Here is a 17,752-nt window from a genome sequence, read left to right as displayed (position 1 = left end):
TACTGTTTGTTTTCTGTTGTTTAACCAGTTTCTAATCCAGGATATAATGTTATTTAACACCTCACCCAGGGTCTAAGAGCCTCTTAGGAGAGCCTTTGTCAAGGGTATGGTGACTTGGAGCTATAGCCTTAACATGCATTTAATGAGAGTGATTAAGCCAGAGATGCACAAAAGTTGGAAGCAGTGTCTGAAGAGGAGAAGGCTGGCTTACTGAAAGTTTTGTTTTGCTGGCACCTTGGAATTATGTGTATGCATGGGTGGGTGGAGGGGTGTAAGTTTTGCAGCTACTTTCCCTGTTTTTTATCCAAATTTGATCAGCAAATTAATAGGAACTATGTACATATTGTAAATAAAAATAGATTCAGAAAGATTATACTGAAGTTTATTTTCATGAAAGAAAAATGAGTGAACACAATGCAGGGGAGAAATCCTAGCCTTATTGATGTTAGTAGCAAAGATTTGAGGAGAAACAAAGTAAAGAAATGGGAAAAAAAGAAAATATATCCTCTTCCCCAACTTTCAGTTGTGGTAATCATAACTGTAACTTGAGTCTATACTAGATACTGTACATTATTTTCAAACAAATACAATTTTCAGATTGATGGTGCATCTTTATAAATGTGTTGTCAAATGATTAAAAAAAATCAAGATTAAAAAAATTCACAATTAATCACAGTTTTAATCGCACTATTAAACAATAATAGAATACCAATTTAAATTCAGCATGGAAGCATGTCCTCTGGAATCGTGGTTGAAGCATGAAGAGGCGTATGAATGTTTAGCATATCTGCCATGTAAATACCTTGCAATGTCGGCTACAAGAGTGCCATGTGAATACCTGTTCTCTTTCAGGTGACATTGTAAAACAGAAGCAAGCAGCAGTATCTTCCGTAAATGTAAACAAACTTGTTTACTTTAGCGATTGGCTGAACAAGCAGTAGGACTGAGTGCACTTGTAGGCTCTAAAGTTTTACATTGTTTTGTTTTTTGAGTGCAGTTATGTAACAAAAAAAAATCTACATTTGTAAATTGCACTTTCATGATAAAGAGATTGCACTACAATACTTGTATGAGGTGAATTGAAAAATATTATTTTTTGTTCTTTTTTTACAGTGCAAATATTTATAATCAAAAATAATAGTGAGCAGTGTCACTTTGTATTCGGTGTTGTAATTGAAATCAATATATTTGAAAATGTAGAAAAACATCCAAAAATATTGATGATCAATTTTAATTGGTATTCTGTTATTGTTTAACAGTGTGATTAAAACTGTGATTAATCACAACTATTTTTTAATCTAGTTAATTTGTTTTGTGTTAATCACTTGAGTTAACTGAGATTAATTAACAGCCCTCGTTTACATATACAGACACAATGAAAAGGGATAATTCTTTAAGTCAATTTTCTTGTAATACACTGTTCTTCAAAGCACTGGACTACTAGTTGGAATTTTAACTTATTTGGTAAAAGAAAAACAAGCAAGCAAACATAGAAATCCCAAAACTATGTAATTTCCTGTACTTGTAGTTTTAAGAAAAACAACAAAAAATCCAATATTGTTTAAAATCCCATTACTTTCACCTTCATTACATTAAACTCTCTTCCTTACGTTAATTTAAGAAAAAAAGCCTTCTAGTCTTTCTATTGATGGTTGCTTTACTCTAAAGAAGTGCTTCAGGCAGTCAGGATCATTCATCTTGGGAGGAAAACCCACCATATGTGCCCATCAGAATAAATTCTTCTAAGTTTTGAATAACTATTCAAATATTAATTATGGAAATACAGTAATCTTGCCATAGATAAGGTTGTAATCAGCTTCTCATTATTAGCCTGATTTTGGCCCACCTCTATATTCCTCAAAAAAAGATCCTTTGCATTTGAAATTTAGTATGTTCTTTTTCAAAAGGATGATTTGTGGGTTTTGGGTGTTTGCCCCACCCCCAAGTTTGAAGTGGATCTATTCACACTCATTTTTGTGATATGACACATATAACAAAAGGAAAAAAGAAAGTAAGTGGTGGTCTTTGCTTTTTAAAAATCTTCCAATGCTTTTTTGTTGGGTCATCTTTCACTGATACCTTGTCTTAGACTCTCTTTTCTAAGAGCCTGATAAAAGGTCCATACATAGACCTAGTTTGCAAAGCCTAAAGTGTTCAGTTTCAGAGTTAATTCCTTGGAGTTTAGAAATCTGCCTTTAAGTTCCAACACTAGATACATTTATCCAAATTTCCAACTCCTTTCTCCCCCTCTCCCCCCAAATAAAGTTAGACTTCAAACTGATGGATTTTGTGAAATTCGTTTGCCATTGAAGCCTATAATACTATATTAAAAGTTCTTCATCGGTCTCTACAGAACCTACAAACTCAGAGTTGGCAGGATACACAGATTTTAGGTATTTCAAAGATCTGGCAGACTTCAGACAGTCAGAGGCCTCAATTCTGTACCATGCTTAGACTGCTAGCATTAACACACAACTGCAGTGTGGTTCTACACTGGGCATATCTGTCCTGAGAAGATCTTCCCTGTGTAGGAGTCTTTTTACAGAGTTGCCATAAATCTGCTTCCATGCCAGCCCTTGCTTTTGAAGATGACGTAGGGGTGTATGATCAAAGTGGCATAGGGGCTGATGACATCTGGTATAGAAGACTGAATTGGGTGCAAAGCAGCCCCACAATTAAAGGAATATGAAGGATTTTTCTCCCTTCCAAATGCTTTTTAAAAAATTGCTACTCTAACTCTGGATTTTTTTAAAAAATCCATATAAATGCCTGAGCCTTTTTTCAATCCTGCTGAGCTCTTAGCCTCTGATATACTGTAGTAATGAATGCTAGAGACTAATTGGAAGCTGTATGGAAAAAATATTTCCTTTTTGTGAGTTTTGAATTTGGCACCTTTCAATTTGTTTGAATACCTCTTGTCCTGTTTACCCTTATTCAAAATACAAGAAGTTTCTGATCTACTTTCTCTCTACCATTCATTATTTTATCATGTCCCTTCTTATTTGTCTCATTTCTAAAATAATCCATTGCAATATTTTCAATTGCTCTTTTATGTAAAGTTTTTCCATACCCCAATAATTCCTACTGTGTCATCTCTGACCAATGGTTTGTGATAGATTCTCCAAATATGTTTTAATCTAGGAGTCAATTCAGAGATCTCACACACAGGACTAGTGTAGAGAGTGTTCAATTTCTGAATGCCATCTAATGCTGCTATAGCCTTTTTGAGGTGGGGTAACCAATACTGAACACAGTGTTCCAAGTGAGGGCATACCATTGATTTATTGTCATTATATTTTCCATATCAATCTCCATCACAATCCATATGGAATCATAGAAATGTAGGACTGGAAGGCACCTCAGTCAGTTACCTTATACATCCCCTCATGCTGAGGTAGAATTACATATACCTGGACTATCCCTAATAGGTATGTGTCTAACTTCTAAGTGGGGTAACAAGCTGCGTGGATGTGGGGGAAGCAGTAGACATGATCTATGTAGACCTTGTATTTTGTTTGCTTTTTTTTGGACGGCTGTTGCATATTGAGTAGAAGTATTGATTGAATTGTCTAGTTGTTTTCCAGAATGGAGAGTTAATTTAGAATCTAGAAAGGTATATGAGTAGTTCAAATTATTTCCTCCATTGTGCATTACTTTTTATTTAACATTCAATTTCATCTTCCATTATGTTGCTCACCCACCTAGCCCGGGTAAGTTCTTCTGAATTTTTTAACAATATTCTCCAATCTTAAGTAACCTAAGTAAGGCAGTATGTGTAAGGCTGACCTCAGTAGGCTGACCTTGCAGTAGGCTGACCTTGTCTTCACTATATTTTTACTTCAGGATAGTTCACATAGCTACCCTGAAGTAAAAACCACACCTTTTTAGCAGTGAATACAAAACACGAATTGTAACATCTGGATTATAGCATATGCAACAGTTAAAAACTTTTTACAGATAAAATTAGAATTTGCAGAATGCAGCAGCATTTGTGGAGAGCCTAAAATCACAGAACCTATATATGATCTTAGGTCAGTATGTATTGATTTTGCCATGCCTTTTGCTTTACTGAGTCATTGCCATCTCCCTCAAGTAAAATGCTCAGACAGCAACCCATTTCCTGTCAGGCTGAGCAGGAAGTATGGACATTACAGAGTAATAAAGAAGCAGGGAGTTTCATTAAGTTCTGCTAAACAAAAATATCTCAGCAGCTATCTATAAAACGTAAGTCAATTTAAAAGTGTTCTAAGCTATTATCATACCATTTGTTTTAAAACTACTTGCTTGTGGATGTTCTTCACAATTAGAATTTTTAGTTCTGTTTTTAAAATAGCTGTATTCATTTTTATGAAGAAGGTGGGCAACTTTTCCTCAGCCTCTCTAAACTCAAATATGAACTGAGAGGCTGAACAGATTTTCTTTACATCTTCCATTACTATTCACTGTGGCTGGGACTACGCACAGATAAATTACCTGGGAAGATTGAATTTGCAGCCACTGCGAGTTGTCCTGAATAACTTTCTTCATATTTATTTGACTGAAAAAAAATCATCTTTTTTGATTGACAGTCCACTTTCTATGGCTTTGGGCATAGGTGTAACCTTCTAGGTACCTCATTCACATACAAGAATCAGGATGCAAATTTTTTAAAATTTAAAATTATCTCCCAAAGTTGCTTCTACAAAGTATGTTGTAATGTTATTTATGGTGAATCTGAATTCAGACATGGCCAAATACTCAGATTACTGGACAAGACAAACAGTCCCTAGCAAAGCAAGTAGGTGACAGAGAGATTTGCAGTGATGTTGATGCATTAACGCTTCCTGAGAGCTATTTTAATTTTTGCTTTCCCAAGGTTGTAACAGGAATTTGTCTACTATAAAAACACTTATCTTTGGGAAGAGTAAGCCATTCTATAGCCTGAATGGAGCCAAAGGGGGTATTCCCCCATTGATAGCTAGAGCCCGCGTGGATACAAAATTTGTATCCACATTCCATCTGTGATCCACAAACGGTCCACGGATAGCCGCAAATTTTCAGGGCTCTAGATATAAAATTTGGATCTGTATCCATCCAGAATCAGCAAACATGGTCCACGAATATAAAGTGGATAGCTGCAGATTTGCAGAGCTCTATGGATAGCTTCGACGTCTCCAACTCAAGGAATATTCCAATACACCTCTGACTAACATACTAACCCACAGAGACCTTCCTACCAAGACTACAAAAAGAAGGATTCTGGGTGGACTCCTCCTGAAGGTCGAAACAACAGACTGGACTTCTACATAGAGTGCTTCCGCCGACGTGCACAGGCTGAAATTGTGGCAAAGCAACATCACTTGCCTCATAACCTCAGCTGTGCAGAACACAATGCCATCCACAGCCTCAGAAACAACTCTGACATCATAATCAAAAAGGCTGACAAAGGAGGTGCTGTCGTCGTCATGAATAGGTCGGAATATTAACAAGAGGCTGCTAGGCAGCTCTCCAACACCACTTTCTACAAGCCATTACCCTCTGATCCCACTGAGAGTTACCAAAAGAAACTACACCATCTGCTCAAGAAACTCCCTGAAAAAGCACAAGAACAAATCCGCCCAGACACACCCCTGGAACCCCGACCAGGAATATTCTGTCTCCTACCCAAGATCCATAAACCTGGAAATCCTGGGCGCCCCATCATCTCAGGCATTGGCACCCTGACAGCAGGATTGTCTGGCTATGTAGACTCCCTCCTCAGGCCCTACGCTACCAGCGCTCCCAGCTATCTTTGAGACACCACTGACTTCCTGAGGAAACTACAATCCATCGGTGATCTTCCTGAAATCACCATCCTGGCCACTACGGATGTAGAAGCCCTCTACACCAACATTCCACATAAAGATGGACTACAAGCCGTCAGGAACAGTATCCCCGATAATGTCACGGCAAACCTGGTGGCTGAACTTTGTGACTGTCCTCACCCGTAACTACTTCACATTTGGGGACAATGTATACCTTCAAATCAGCAGCACTGCTATGGGTACCTGCATGGCCCCACAGTATGCCAACCTTTTTATGGCTGACTTAGAACAACGCTGCCTCAGCTCTCCTCCCCTAATGCCCCTACGCTACTTGTATTACATTGATGACATCATCATCATCTGGACCCATGGAAAAGAAGCCCTTGCGGAATTCCACCATGATTTCAACAATTTCCATCCTACCATCAACCTCAGCCTGGACCAGTCCACACAAGAGATCCACTTCCTGGACACTACGGTGCTAATAAGCGATGGTCACATAAACACCACCCTATACCGGAAGCCTACTGACCTACTACCTACATGCCTCCAGCTTTCACCCTGACCACACCACACGATCCATTGTCTACAGCTAAGCTCTACGATACAACCGCATTTGCTCCAACCCCTCAGACAGAGACAAACACCTACAAGATCTCTATCAAGCGTTCTTACAACTACAGTACCCACCTGCTGAAGTGAAGAAACAGATTGACAGAGCCAGAAGAGTACCCAGAAGTCATCTACTACAGGACAGGCCCAACAAAGAAAATAACAGAACGCCACTAGCCATCACCTTCAGCCCCCAACTAAAACCTCTCCAACGCATCATCAATGATCTACAACCTATCCTGAAGGACAACCCATCACTCTCACAGATCTGGGGAGACAGGCCAGTCCTTGCTTACAGACGGCACCAACCTGAAGCAAATACTCACCTGCAACCACAAACCACACAACAGAACCACTAACCCAGGAACCTATCCTTGCAACAAAGCCCATTGCCAACTGTGTCCACATATCTATTCAGCTGACACCATCATAGGGCCTAATCACATCAGCCACACTATCAGGGGCTCGTTCACCTGCACATCTACCAATGTGATATATGCCATCATGTGCCAGCAATGCCCGTCTGCCATGTACATTGGCCAAACTGGACAGTCTCTACATAAAAGAATAAATGGACACAAATCAGACGTCAAGAATTATAACGTTCAAAACCAATCGGAGAACTCTTCAATCTCTTTGGTCACTCGATTACAGACCTAAAAGTGGCAATACTTCAACAAAAAAACTTCAAAAACAGACTCCAACGAGAGACTGCTGAATTGGAATTAATTTGCAAACTGGATACAATTAAGTTAGGCTTGAATAGAGACTGGGAGTGGATGTGTCATTACACAAAGTAAAACTATTTCCCCATGTTTATTCCTCCCCTCCACTCCCCACTGTTCCTCAGACGTTCTTGTCAACTGCTGGAAATGGCCCACTTTGATTATCACTACAAAGAGGTTTCTCCCCTCCCTCCCCCCCCCCCGCTCTCCTGCTGGTAATAGCTCACCTTAAGTGATCACTCTCTTGTTACAGTGTGTATGGTAACACCCATTGTTTCATGGTCTCTGTGTATATAAATCTCCCCACGATATTTTCCACTGAATGCATCTGATGAAGTGAGCTGTAGCGCACGAAAGCTTATGCTCAAATAAATTTGTTAGTCTCTAAAGTGCCACAAGTACTCCTTTTCTTTTTGCGAATACAGACTAACACGACTGCTACTCTGAAATCTGATTCCCCCACATTGTTTCCCCAAGGAGCCTTATCTTTGCCATTGTTTCATTTTCAATCAGTTTCTCCCTTTACAAACTCCTTTGGTTTAACGGGGCATTGAAGCAGGTTAATATAAACGGATAACCTGATGGACATATGATAGTTATTTAAAATAAAAAAAGCTACACAACTCCCATATTCTCCGCCTCCTGTATTAGAAGAACTATAATACGTGAACATTTTTATTCCAAGTTTTCCAATTAGTGACACTGCCCCTTGGAATATATAGAACTCTCAGTAATCCAATCAGTGAAAAGGTCTGTAAGTCAACTCTTCCTCCTTCATCACAATAAAACTGCTTAATTAATCTGGTAATTTGATTAATACTGTCACTTAACTGTGCCTGACTAATGTGAATGGGCTCTAAGGTACCAATAAATTGCAAGTACAACAACATTGCTATATCAATTGTAGAGTTTTATAACAACTTCTGTTTTTTGCAGAACCTAAGCTTTAATTAAAACAAATGCACAATAAGAAATAAACTTACAGACCTCCCTACCTCTTCCTCCCACACTGCAGAAAGCCTTCATAACAATCAAAGTTAGCTAATCAAAAGATTGGAGTATTATTCAATAATATCTGAAAATATCTGGGAATACCTCTGAAGTGAGGGACAAGCAAAAGTACATAGTGGCCTGGTTACTAACAGAGAAAAGGGTGTGAAAAGTATAACAGCTGTTAGACAAAAGGAATTCAATACGCTGTATAGCTAGTAACCTGTAAAATGATACCTTTGATGATTATAATACCTCATATTGAAAGAAAATGTAACTACTATAGATACTCGTTAAATACTTAACCATCCTTGATATACGGATGAAGACACTAAAATTCTGCTTGAAAGGGAGAAAGAAGAAATGAGAACTGCAATTAAAACTATTCAAGTAAAACATGAAGTCTAGATGGCCTACCGATAAAGTTTTATGAACTATACATAAACATATTAGCCTATATTTCTCTTAAGTTTACAAAAAGACCTGAAAAGATTAAACATTCAAACATTCAGAAAAACTTTAATAATATTATATAGTCCTCCCAAACAGGTGGAAAACTCCTATGAATTTTTAAACAGACCCAAATACTTGCTAAATGTAGACACTAAAATATTAGCCAAAATTAGTGTAGCAAGGCCTCTAAAGCCAAAGCCAGTACATTCACACCAAGCTTATTTTACACAGGCCATTCCAAAGTACATAATTTGTGAAGAATTTATGATGATACAACTGAAAATCTAGGCAAAATGGTGTCTCATACTATTGTCGGATTAGACACAGAAAAAACATTTGACTTGGAGTCATGGAGTTTTCTCTTTAAAGTATCAAAACATGTGGGCCTATTTTCAAGTCCAGGAAGTCTAAAGCTAACTTCCTAAATTCATATTTCGGCATGCAAATAAGGGATATGACTTTCATAAATCCTGGACACCCAACAGTTCCCACTGAAGCCTTTTTCTAAAAAGGGAATATATATATATATATATATATAATAATTATTTTTTAAATGGTCCTAAAGACATATCTGTCTATCTAGTGTTTTATACTCATAGGTATTTGAGAATAGTGTAAATAAATTAAGTACTTAAAATATAATAATCAAAAACAGAGTTCTGAATAAATGACAAAGGATAGCAATAATTAAAATGTGAAAGCTTTCCAAATTATTAATTTGCTACAGAATATGCCCTGTCAAGTATTAGGAAAATATTTTAAGCAAAACAAATGAACTATTTAAACTTATGTGAAAAGGGAAAACCTCCATATAAAACTATTCAGGTTAATATTTACATTTACATATGTAGGCATAGGGATTTCTAGTATTATTTTAGTGGGCCTCTGATTTACAGTACATTATAATGTGTTATTCCCCCCCTCAGGTGTACATTGAACACACATTGCTCTCAAATTATTTATATAATAACTATAAACTATCTAGAAAGCAATATTGATCTCAGTTGAATCAGGATTTCATCACCATATTTAAAATATTCAAAATGTTAGTGAAGCCAAAAAGAGAGACAGGGGTGGGTGAGATAATATCTTGTAGATTGTTTCTCTCACCAACAGAAGTTGGTCCAATAAAAGATATTATCTTACTCACCTTGTCTCTCTAATATCCCAGGACCAACATAGCTACAACAATACCGCATCGTGAAGCCAAAAAACAAACAGGTACAAATCATAGGCTATGAAATAGGCTCACTGGTATGATGTGTTCATACGTGATGATGCAATACAAAATACTAGATTTGGCATAGATTATTAAAATAGAATTAGCAAAAATTAAAAAGAAAACCTCTAAGACTCATATCATGTGCCATATAAAGGCAAATACATTCTGCCACTTGATATGAGGATGCATGTATATCCAGAAGTTCTGGATACAGTTCTTAAATGTACTAACAGATATAATGGGAATTGAAATGCTAGCTACACATACAAAACTATGTATGCTGAATAAAAGGAAGGAGAAATTATGGACCTGGTTCAGGTAATATTTTAAGCATGTATTTCACCCTAAATTTTTAGATTTGATTTATATATATTTATTTTAAAATGAGATGATTATGACATTGAAAAAAATTCTGCACTTGATGAAATACGTACTTTGCATAATTACTATGCTATTAAACAACTTCTGTGTTATGTGTATAGTAACTCCTCACTTAACATCCTCCTGCTTAACATTGTTTCGATGGTACTTCCCTGCTCCATTAAGGAACAGGCTTGTTTAAAGTTATGCAATGCTTCCTTATAACGTTGTTTGGCTGCCTTCTCTGTCCACTGCTTGTAGGATTCTCTGGAAGAACGACGACTTTACAAGGGAGAGTTGCACAACTTCCTCTTCTCCTCCTCCTCCCCCCAGCACTTCCCCTGCTGCCAAACAGCTGTTTGGTGGTGCTTAGGACTTTCTGGGATGGGTGGGGGAGGAGTGGGGATGCAGCACGCTCGGAGAAGGAGGCGGCGAGGCACTTGCTGGGGGAGCTTCGCTGCTGGTGGGTGCAGAGCACCTGTTAATTTTTCACTGTCAATTGGGACTGAACTCTGCCAGCGTTCAGGAGGCTGGAGGGGAGGGGGGAAGAGCTTCACGAACATCATTGCTGAGTATAGTATTAAATTGTTTGTTTAAAACTGTTTAAAACTTACACTGTTTATGTATATTATGCCTTTTGTCTGGCAAAAAACATTTCCTTGGAACCTAACCCCTCCCCCCCATTTACATTAAATCTTATGGGAAAATTGAATTCGTTTAACATTGTTTCGCTTAAAGTCGCATTTTTCAGGAACATAACTACAATGTTAAGTGAGGAGTTACTATAAAGTATTTTGTAAACATCTAATAAACCATGGACCTTTTCTTTAATGATTCAGGTGTCAGCTACTAACCACCTAATTAAATTTAATCTTATTCAATCAGAAGGTTACGTTTCAATCAGCACAATACTAATGAAGTACAAAAAGAGAACAGACACCCATTAAGTAAGATTCTGTTGTGTCAGGGAAGTAGGATGGTTCTTAGTATAACTGATATAACTATAGGTTTCAGAGTAGCAGCCGTATTAGTCTGTATCCGCAAAAAGAAAAGGAGTACTTGTGGCACCTTAGAGACTAACAAATTTATTTGAGCATAAGCTTTCATGAGCTACAGCTCACTTCATCGGATGCATGCAGTGGAAAATACAGTGGGGAGATTTATATACACAGAGAACATGAAACAATGGGTGTTACCGTACACACTGTAACTGTTTTTCATGTTCTCTGTGTATATAAATCTCCCCACTGTATTTTCCACTGAATGTGTCCAATGAAGTGAGCTGTAGCTCACGAAAGCTTATGCTCAAATAAATTTGTTAGGCTCTAAGGTGCCACAAGTCCTCCTTTTTTTTCTTCTTCTTCTTTTTGGTATAACTATAACTTGGGGGTGTAGAAAATCTGATCTAACCCCCAGTGTAAACAGTGCTATGTGGACGGGAGGCCTTCTCCAGTCGACATAGCTACTGGTTCTTAGGAAGGTGGATTACCTACGCCGACAGGAGAAGTTCTCCTATCAGGGTATGTAGCATCTTCGCTAAGAATTACAGTGGCGCCGCTGCACTGCTGTAAGTGTCAACAAGCCCTTATTTTCTTCATTTGTAAAATAAGGACATTACTTTATTTGGAACGTTGTATAGATATTGAAATGGCTTTCATCTTCAAAGTGACTTGCAGAGTATTAAAGTGAATTTTAGGTTATTCTCTTCTGTGAAAAGTCAGAAGAAAAACTTTTGAGTGGGGTGTGGGGGGAGAAGAAACATGAAAATTCACTAGTATGCCATCATCCAGTATCCTCCAAACTCCTGACTTATTTGAGTAATTGTGCTGGGGTGGAGGAGGAGGTGGGGAAATGTGCTTATTGTTCTTCCTTTCCTTTCTCCAGTTGTGACTTTCTCTTCACCAATTTAACTGCAAGCTCCCCAGCTGGCCATCGGTAGTGGCTGCCTCTCATCCTTGTCAAGGACCAATTGAGAGGGTGAAGCTGGGAAATGGCTGCCTGCAGCTTGCAATCAACAGCCAGTGGGAGACTTTGGAGGAATCAGAAATGTCGGACTGGAAGGGACCTCAATAGGTCATCTAAGAAAGTCCCTGCTCTGAGGCAGGACTAAGTATTATTCTAGACCATCCCTGACAGGTGTTTGTCCAACCTTTTCTTAAAAACCTCCAATGACAGAGATTCCACAACCTCCCTAAGGTAATTTGTTCTAGTACCCTTATAGGTAGGAAGGGTTTTTTCCCCTAATGTCTAATCTAAGGGTATGTCTACACTACGGAATAAGGTCGAATTTATAGAAGTCGGGTTTTTAGAAATCGGTTTTATATATTCGAGTGTGTGTGTCCCCACAGAAGTGCATTAAGTGCATTAACTCGGCGGAGTGCTTCCACAGTACCGAGGCTAGAGTCGACTTCCAGAGCGTTGCACTGTGGGTAGCTATCCCACAGTTCCCGCAGTCTCCGCTGCCCATTGGAATTCTGGGTTGAGATCCCAATGCCTGATGGGGTTGAAACATTGTCGCGGGTGGTTCTGGGTACATATCGTCAGTCCCCCTTCCCTCCCTCCCTCCCTCCGTGAAAGCAAGGGCAGACAATCGTTTCACGCCTTTTTTCCTGAGTTACCTGTGCGGACGCCATACCACCGCAAGCATGGAGCCCGCTCAGGTAACCGTCACCGTATGTCTCCTGGGTGCTGGCAGATGCGGCACGGCATTGCTACACAGTAGCAGCAACCCATTGCCTTGTGGCAGCAGACGGTACAATACGACTGGTAGCCGTCCTCGTCATGTCCGAGGTACTCCTGGTCGCCTGTGTGAGGTCGATCAGGAGCGCCTGGGCAGACATGGGTGCAGGGACTAAATTTTTAGTGACTTGACCAGGTCATTCTCTTAAGTCCGGCAGTCAGTCCTATTGAACCTATTGAACCAGTCTTATGGTGAGCAGGTAGGCAATATGTCCTTCTGCACTGTCTGCTGCCAGCCAAAGATGTAAAAGATAGATGGAGTGGATCAAAACAAGAAATAGACCAGATTTGTTTTGTACTCATTTGCCTCCTCCCCTGTCTAGGGGACTCATTCCTCTAGGTCACACTGCAGTCACTCACAGAGAAGGTGCAGCTAGGTAAATCTAGCCATGTATCAATCAGAGGCCAGGCTAACCTCCTTGTTCCAATAAGAACAATAACTTAGGTGCACCATTTCTTATTGGAACCCTCCGTGAAGTCAACCCTGTAAGCCGTGTCGTCAGTCGCCCCTCCCTCCGTCAGAGCAACGGCAGACAATCATTCCGCGCCTTTTTTCTGTGCGGACGCCATACCAAGGCAAGCATGGAGTCCGCTCAGCTCACTTTGGCCATTAGGAGCACATTAAACACCACACGCATTATCCAGCAGTATATGCAGCACCAGAACCTGGCAAAGCGCTACCAGATGAGGAGGCGACGTCAGCGCGGTCACGTGAGTGACCAGGACATGGACACAGATTTCTCTGAAAGCATGGGCCCTGCCAATGCATGCATCATGGTGCTAATGGGGCAGGTTCATGCTGTGGAACACCGATTCTGGGCTCGGGAAACAAGCACAGACTGGTGGGACCGCATAATGTTGCAGGTCTGGGACGATTCCCTGGGGCTGCGAAACTTTCGCATGCGTAAGGGCACTTTCATGGAACTTTGTGACTTGCTTTCCCCTGCCCTGAAGCGCATGAATACCAAGATGAGAGCAGCCCTCACAGTTGAGAAGCGAGTGGCGATAGCCCTGTGGAAGCTTGCAACGCCAGACAGCTACCGGTCAGTTGGGAATCAATTTGGAGTGGGCAAATCTACTGTGGGGGCTGCTGTGATGCAAGTAGCCAACAGAATCAAAAATGTGCTGATATCAAGGGTAGTGACCCTGGGAAATGTGCAGGTCATAGTGGATGGCTTTGCTGCAATGGGATTCCCTAACTGTGGTGGGGCCATAGACGGAACCCATATCCCTATCTTGGCACCGGAGCACCAAGCCGCCGAGTACATAAACCGCAAGGGGTACTTTTCAATCGTGCTGCAAGCTCTGGTGGATCACAAGGGACGTTTCACCAACATCAACGTGGGATGGCCGGGAAAGGTACATGACGCTCGCATCTTCAGGAACTCTGGTCTGTTTCAAAAGTTGCAGGAAGGGACTTTATTCCCAGACCAGAAAATAACTGTTGGGGATGTTGAAATGCCTATAGTTATCCTTGGGGACCCAGCCTACCCCTTAATGCTATGGCTCATGAAGCCGTACACAGGCAGCCTGGACAGTAGTCAGGAGCTGTTCAACTACAGGCTGAGCAAGTGCAGAATGGTGGTAGAATGTGCATTTGGACGTTTAAAGGCGCGCTGGCGCAGTTTACTGACTCGCTTAGACCTCAGCGAAACCAATATTCCCACTGTTATTACTGCTTTCTATGTGCTCCACAATATCTGTGAGAGTAAGGGGGAGACGTTTATGGCGGGGTGGGAGGTTGAGGCAAATCGCCTGGCTGCTGATTACGCGCAGCCAGACACCAGGGTGGTTAGAAGAGCACAGGAGGGTGCGGTACGCATCAGAGAGGCTTTGAAAACCAGTTTCATGACTGGCCAGGCTACGGTGTGAAAGTTGTGTTTGTTTCTCCTTGATGAAACCCCCCGCCCCTTGGTTCACTCTACTTCCCTGTAAGCTAACCACCCTCCCCTCCTCCCTTTGATCACCGCTGTTAGAGGCAATAAAGTCATTGTTGCTTCACATTCATGTATTCTTTATTCATTCATCACACAAATAGGGGGATGACTACCAAGGTAGCCCAGGAGGGGTGGTGGAGGAGGGAAGGAAAATGCCACACAGCACTTTAAAAGTTTACAACTTTAAAATTTATTGAATGACAGCCTTCTTTTTTTTGGGCAATCCTCTGTGGTGGAGTGGCTGGTTGGCCGGAGGCCCCCCCACCGCGTTCTTGGGCGTCTGGGTGTGGAGGCTATGGAACTTGGGGAGGAGGGCGGTTGGTTACACAGGGGCTGTAGTGGCAGTCTGTGCTCCAGCTGCCTTTGGCGCAGCTCAACCATACACTGGAGCATACTGGTTTGGTCCTCCAGCAGCCTCAGCATTGAATCCTGCCTCCTCTCATCACGCTGCCGCCACATTCGAGCTTAACCCCTCTCTTCAGCCCGCCACTTACTCTCTTCAGCCCGCCACCTCTCCTCCTGGTCATTTTGTGCTTTCCTGCAGTCTGACATTATTTGCCTCCACGCATTTGTCTGTGCTCTGTCAGTGTGGGAGGACAGCATGAGCTCGGAGAACATTTCATCTCGAGTGCGTTTTTTTTCCTTTCTAATCTTCACTAGCCTCTGGGAAGGAGAAGATCCTGTGATCATTGAAACACATGCAGCTGGTGAAGGGAAAAAAAGGGACAGCGGTATTTAAAAAGACACCTTTTATAAAACACTGGCTACACTCTTTCAGGGTAAACCTTGCTGTTAACATTACATACATAGCACATGTGCTTTCGTTACAAGGTCGCATTTTGCCTCCCCCCACTGCGTGGCTACCCCCTCAACCCTCCCCCCTCCCTGTGGCTAACAGCGGGGAACATTTCTGTTCAGCCGCAGGCAAACAGCCCAGCAGGAACGGGCTCCTCTGAGTGTCCCCTGAAGAAAAGCACCCTATTTCAACCAGGTGACCATGGATTATATCTCACTCTCCTGAGGATAACACAGAGAGATAAAGAACGGATGTTGCTTGAACGCCAGCAAACATACACTGCAATGCTTTGTTGTACAATGATTCCCGAGTACGTGTTACTGGCCTGGAGTGGTAAAGTGTCCTACCATGAAGGACGCAATAAGTCTGCCCTCCCCAGAAACCTTTTGCAAAGGCTTTGGGAGTATATCCAGGAGAGCCGCGAATGCCAGGGCAAAGTAATCCTTTCACATGCTTGCTTTTAAACCATGTATAGTATTTTAAAAGGTACACTCACCGGAGGTCCCTTCTCCGCCTGCTGGGTCCAGGAGGCAGCCTTGGGTGGGTTCAGGGGGTACTGGCTCCAGGTCCAGGGTGAGAAACAGTTCCTGGCTGTCGGGAAAACCGGTTTCTCCGCTTGCTTGCTGTGAGTTATCTACAACCTCGTCGTCATCATCATCTTCTTCGTCCCCAAAACCTGCTTCCGTATTGCCTCCATCTCCATTGAAGGAGTCAAACAACACGGCTGGGGTAGTGGTGGCTGAACCCCCTAAAATGGCATGCAGCTCATCATAGAAGCGGCATGTTTGGGGCTCTGACCCGGAGCGGCCGTTCGCCTCTCTGGTTTTCTGGTAGGCTTGCCTCAGCTCCTTCAGTTTCACGCGGCACTGCTTTGGGTCCCTGTTATGGCCTCTGTCCTTCATGCCCTGGGAGATTTTTGACAAAGGTTTTGGCATTTCGAAAACTGGAACGGAGTTCTGATAGCACGGATTCCTCTCCCCATACAGCGATCAGATTCCGTACCTCCCGTTCAGTCTATGCTGGAGCTCTTTTGCGATTCTGAGAGTCCATCATGGTCACCTCTGCTGATGAGCTCTGCATGGTCACCTGCAGCTTGCCACGCTGGCCAAACAGGAAATGAGATTCAAAAGTTCGCGGTTCTTTTCCTGTCTACCTGGCCAGTGCATCTGAGTTGAGAGTGCTGTCCAGAGCGGTCAAAATGGAGCACTCTGGGATAGCTCCCGGAGGCCAATACCGTCGAATTGTGTCCACAGTACCCCAAATTCGACCCGGCAAGGCCGATTTAAGCGCTAATCCACTTGTCAGGGGTGGAGTAAGGAAATCGATTTTAAGAACCCTTTAAGTCGAAATAAAGGGCTTCATCGTGTGGACGGGTGCAGGTTTACATCGATTTAATGCTGCTAAATTCGACCTAAAGTCCTAGTGTAGACCAGGGCTAAATCTCCCTTACTGAAATGTAAGCCCATTACTTCATGTCCTGTTTTTAGTGGATAAGGAGAAGAATTTTTCACCCTCTTCATTATAACAACCAGTTACGTACGTGAAGACTGTTATCATGTCCCCCATCGGTGTTCTCTTCTCCAAATTAAAACCCATTTTTTTCAGTTTCCTTGGATATAATGTTTTCTTGGACTTTAATAATTTTTGTTGCTGTCCTCTGGACTTTCTCTAATTTATCCTAATCTTCTCAGAACTTAACCCAGTACTCCAGTTGAGGCCTTATCAGTGCTGAGTAGAGTGGGAGAATTACTTTTCGTGTCTTGCTTGCAATACTCCTGCAAATTCATTCCACAGTGATCTTCACTTTTTTACAATAGTATTACCTTATTGACTCATATTTAGTTTGTGATCCACTGTAACCCCCAAATCCTTTTCTGGCATACTCCTTCATAGGAAGTCATTTCCCATTTTGTATGTGTACAATTGATGATTCTGTCCAAAGTGTAGTGCTTTGCATTTGTCCTTATTGATTTTCATCCTATTTATTTTAGACCATTTCTCCAGTTTAAGAACCGTTTGAATTCTAATCCTGTTCAACAAAGCTCTTGCAACCCCTCCCAGCTTGGTATCATTCACAAACTTTATAAGTGTACTCTCTCTGACGTTATCCAGATTGTTTATGAAGATACTGAATA

General features: G+C 41.4%; 2 protein-coding genes across 2 annotated transcripts in view; one reads left to right on the top strand and one right to left on the bottom strand.

Annotated features, from left to right (window-relative positions):
• Positions 1 to 17,752, top strand: part of CDYL (chromodomain Y like) — a 202,068-nt gene that overhangs the window by 104,512 nt on the left and 79,804 nt on the right. The window lies entirely within an intron of this gene.
• Positions 15,246 to 16,552, bottom strand: LOC141983481 (uncharacterized). The gene is made up of 2 exons (XM_074946688.1): positions 16,114 to 16,552; positions 15,246 to 15,525 (listed from the first exon to the last, which is right to left on the bottom strand). The coding sequence occupies exons 1-2, from the start codon at positions 16,550 to 16,552 to the stop codon at positions 15,287 to 15,289; spliced, it is 678 nt and encodes a 225-aa protein (XP_074802789.1). The 3' UTR covers positions 15,246 to 15,286.

This window comes from Natator depressus, chromosome 2 (genome assembly GCF_965152275.1).
Source record: "Natator depressus isolate rNatDep1 chromosome 2, rNatDep2.hap1, whole genome shotgun sequence".
Lineage (NCBI taxonomy): Eukaryota > Metazoa > Chordata > Testudines > Cheloniidae > Natator > Natator depressus.
This window is presented reverse-complemented; position numbering and strand designations above follow the sequence as displayed.

Coding starts and splice junctions, on each gene's coding strand:
- LOC141983481 (XM_074946688.1), bottom strand. CDS start 16,552: ATGCCAAAACCTTTGTCAAAAATCTCCCAGGGCATGAAGGACAGAGGC. Junction 15,526..16,113: donor AGGCGGAGAAGGGACCTCCG/GTGAGTGTACCT, acceptor TCCCTTCACCAG/CTGCATGTGTTTCAATGATC.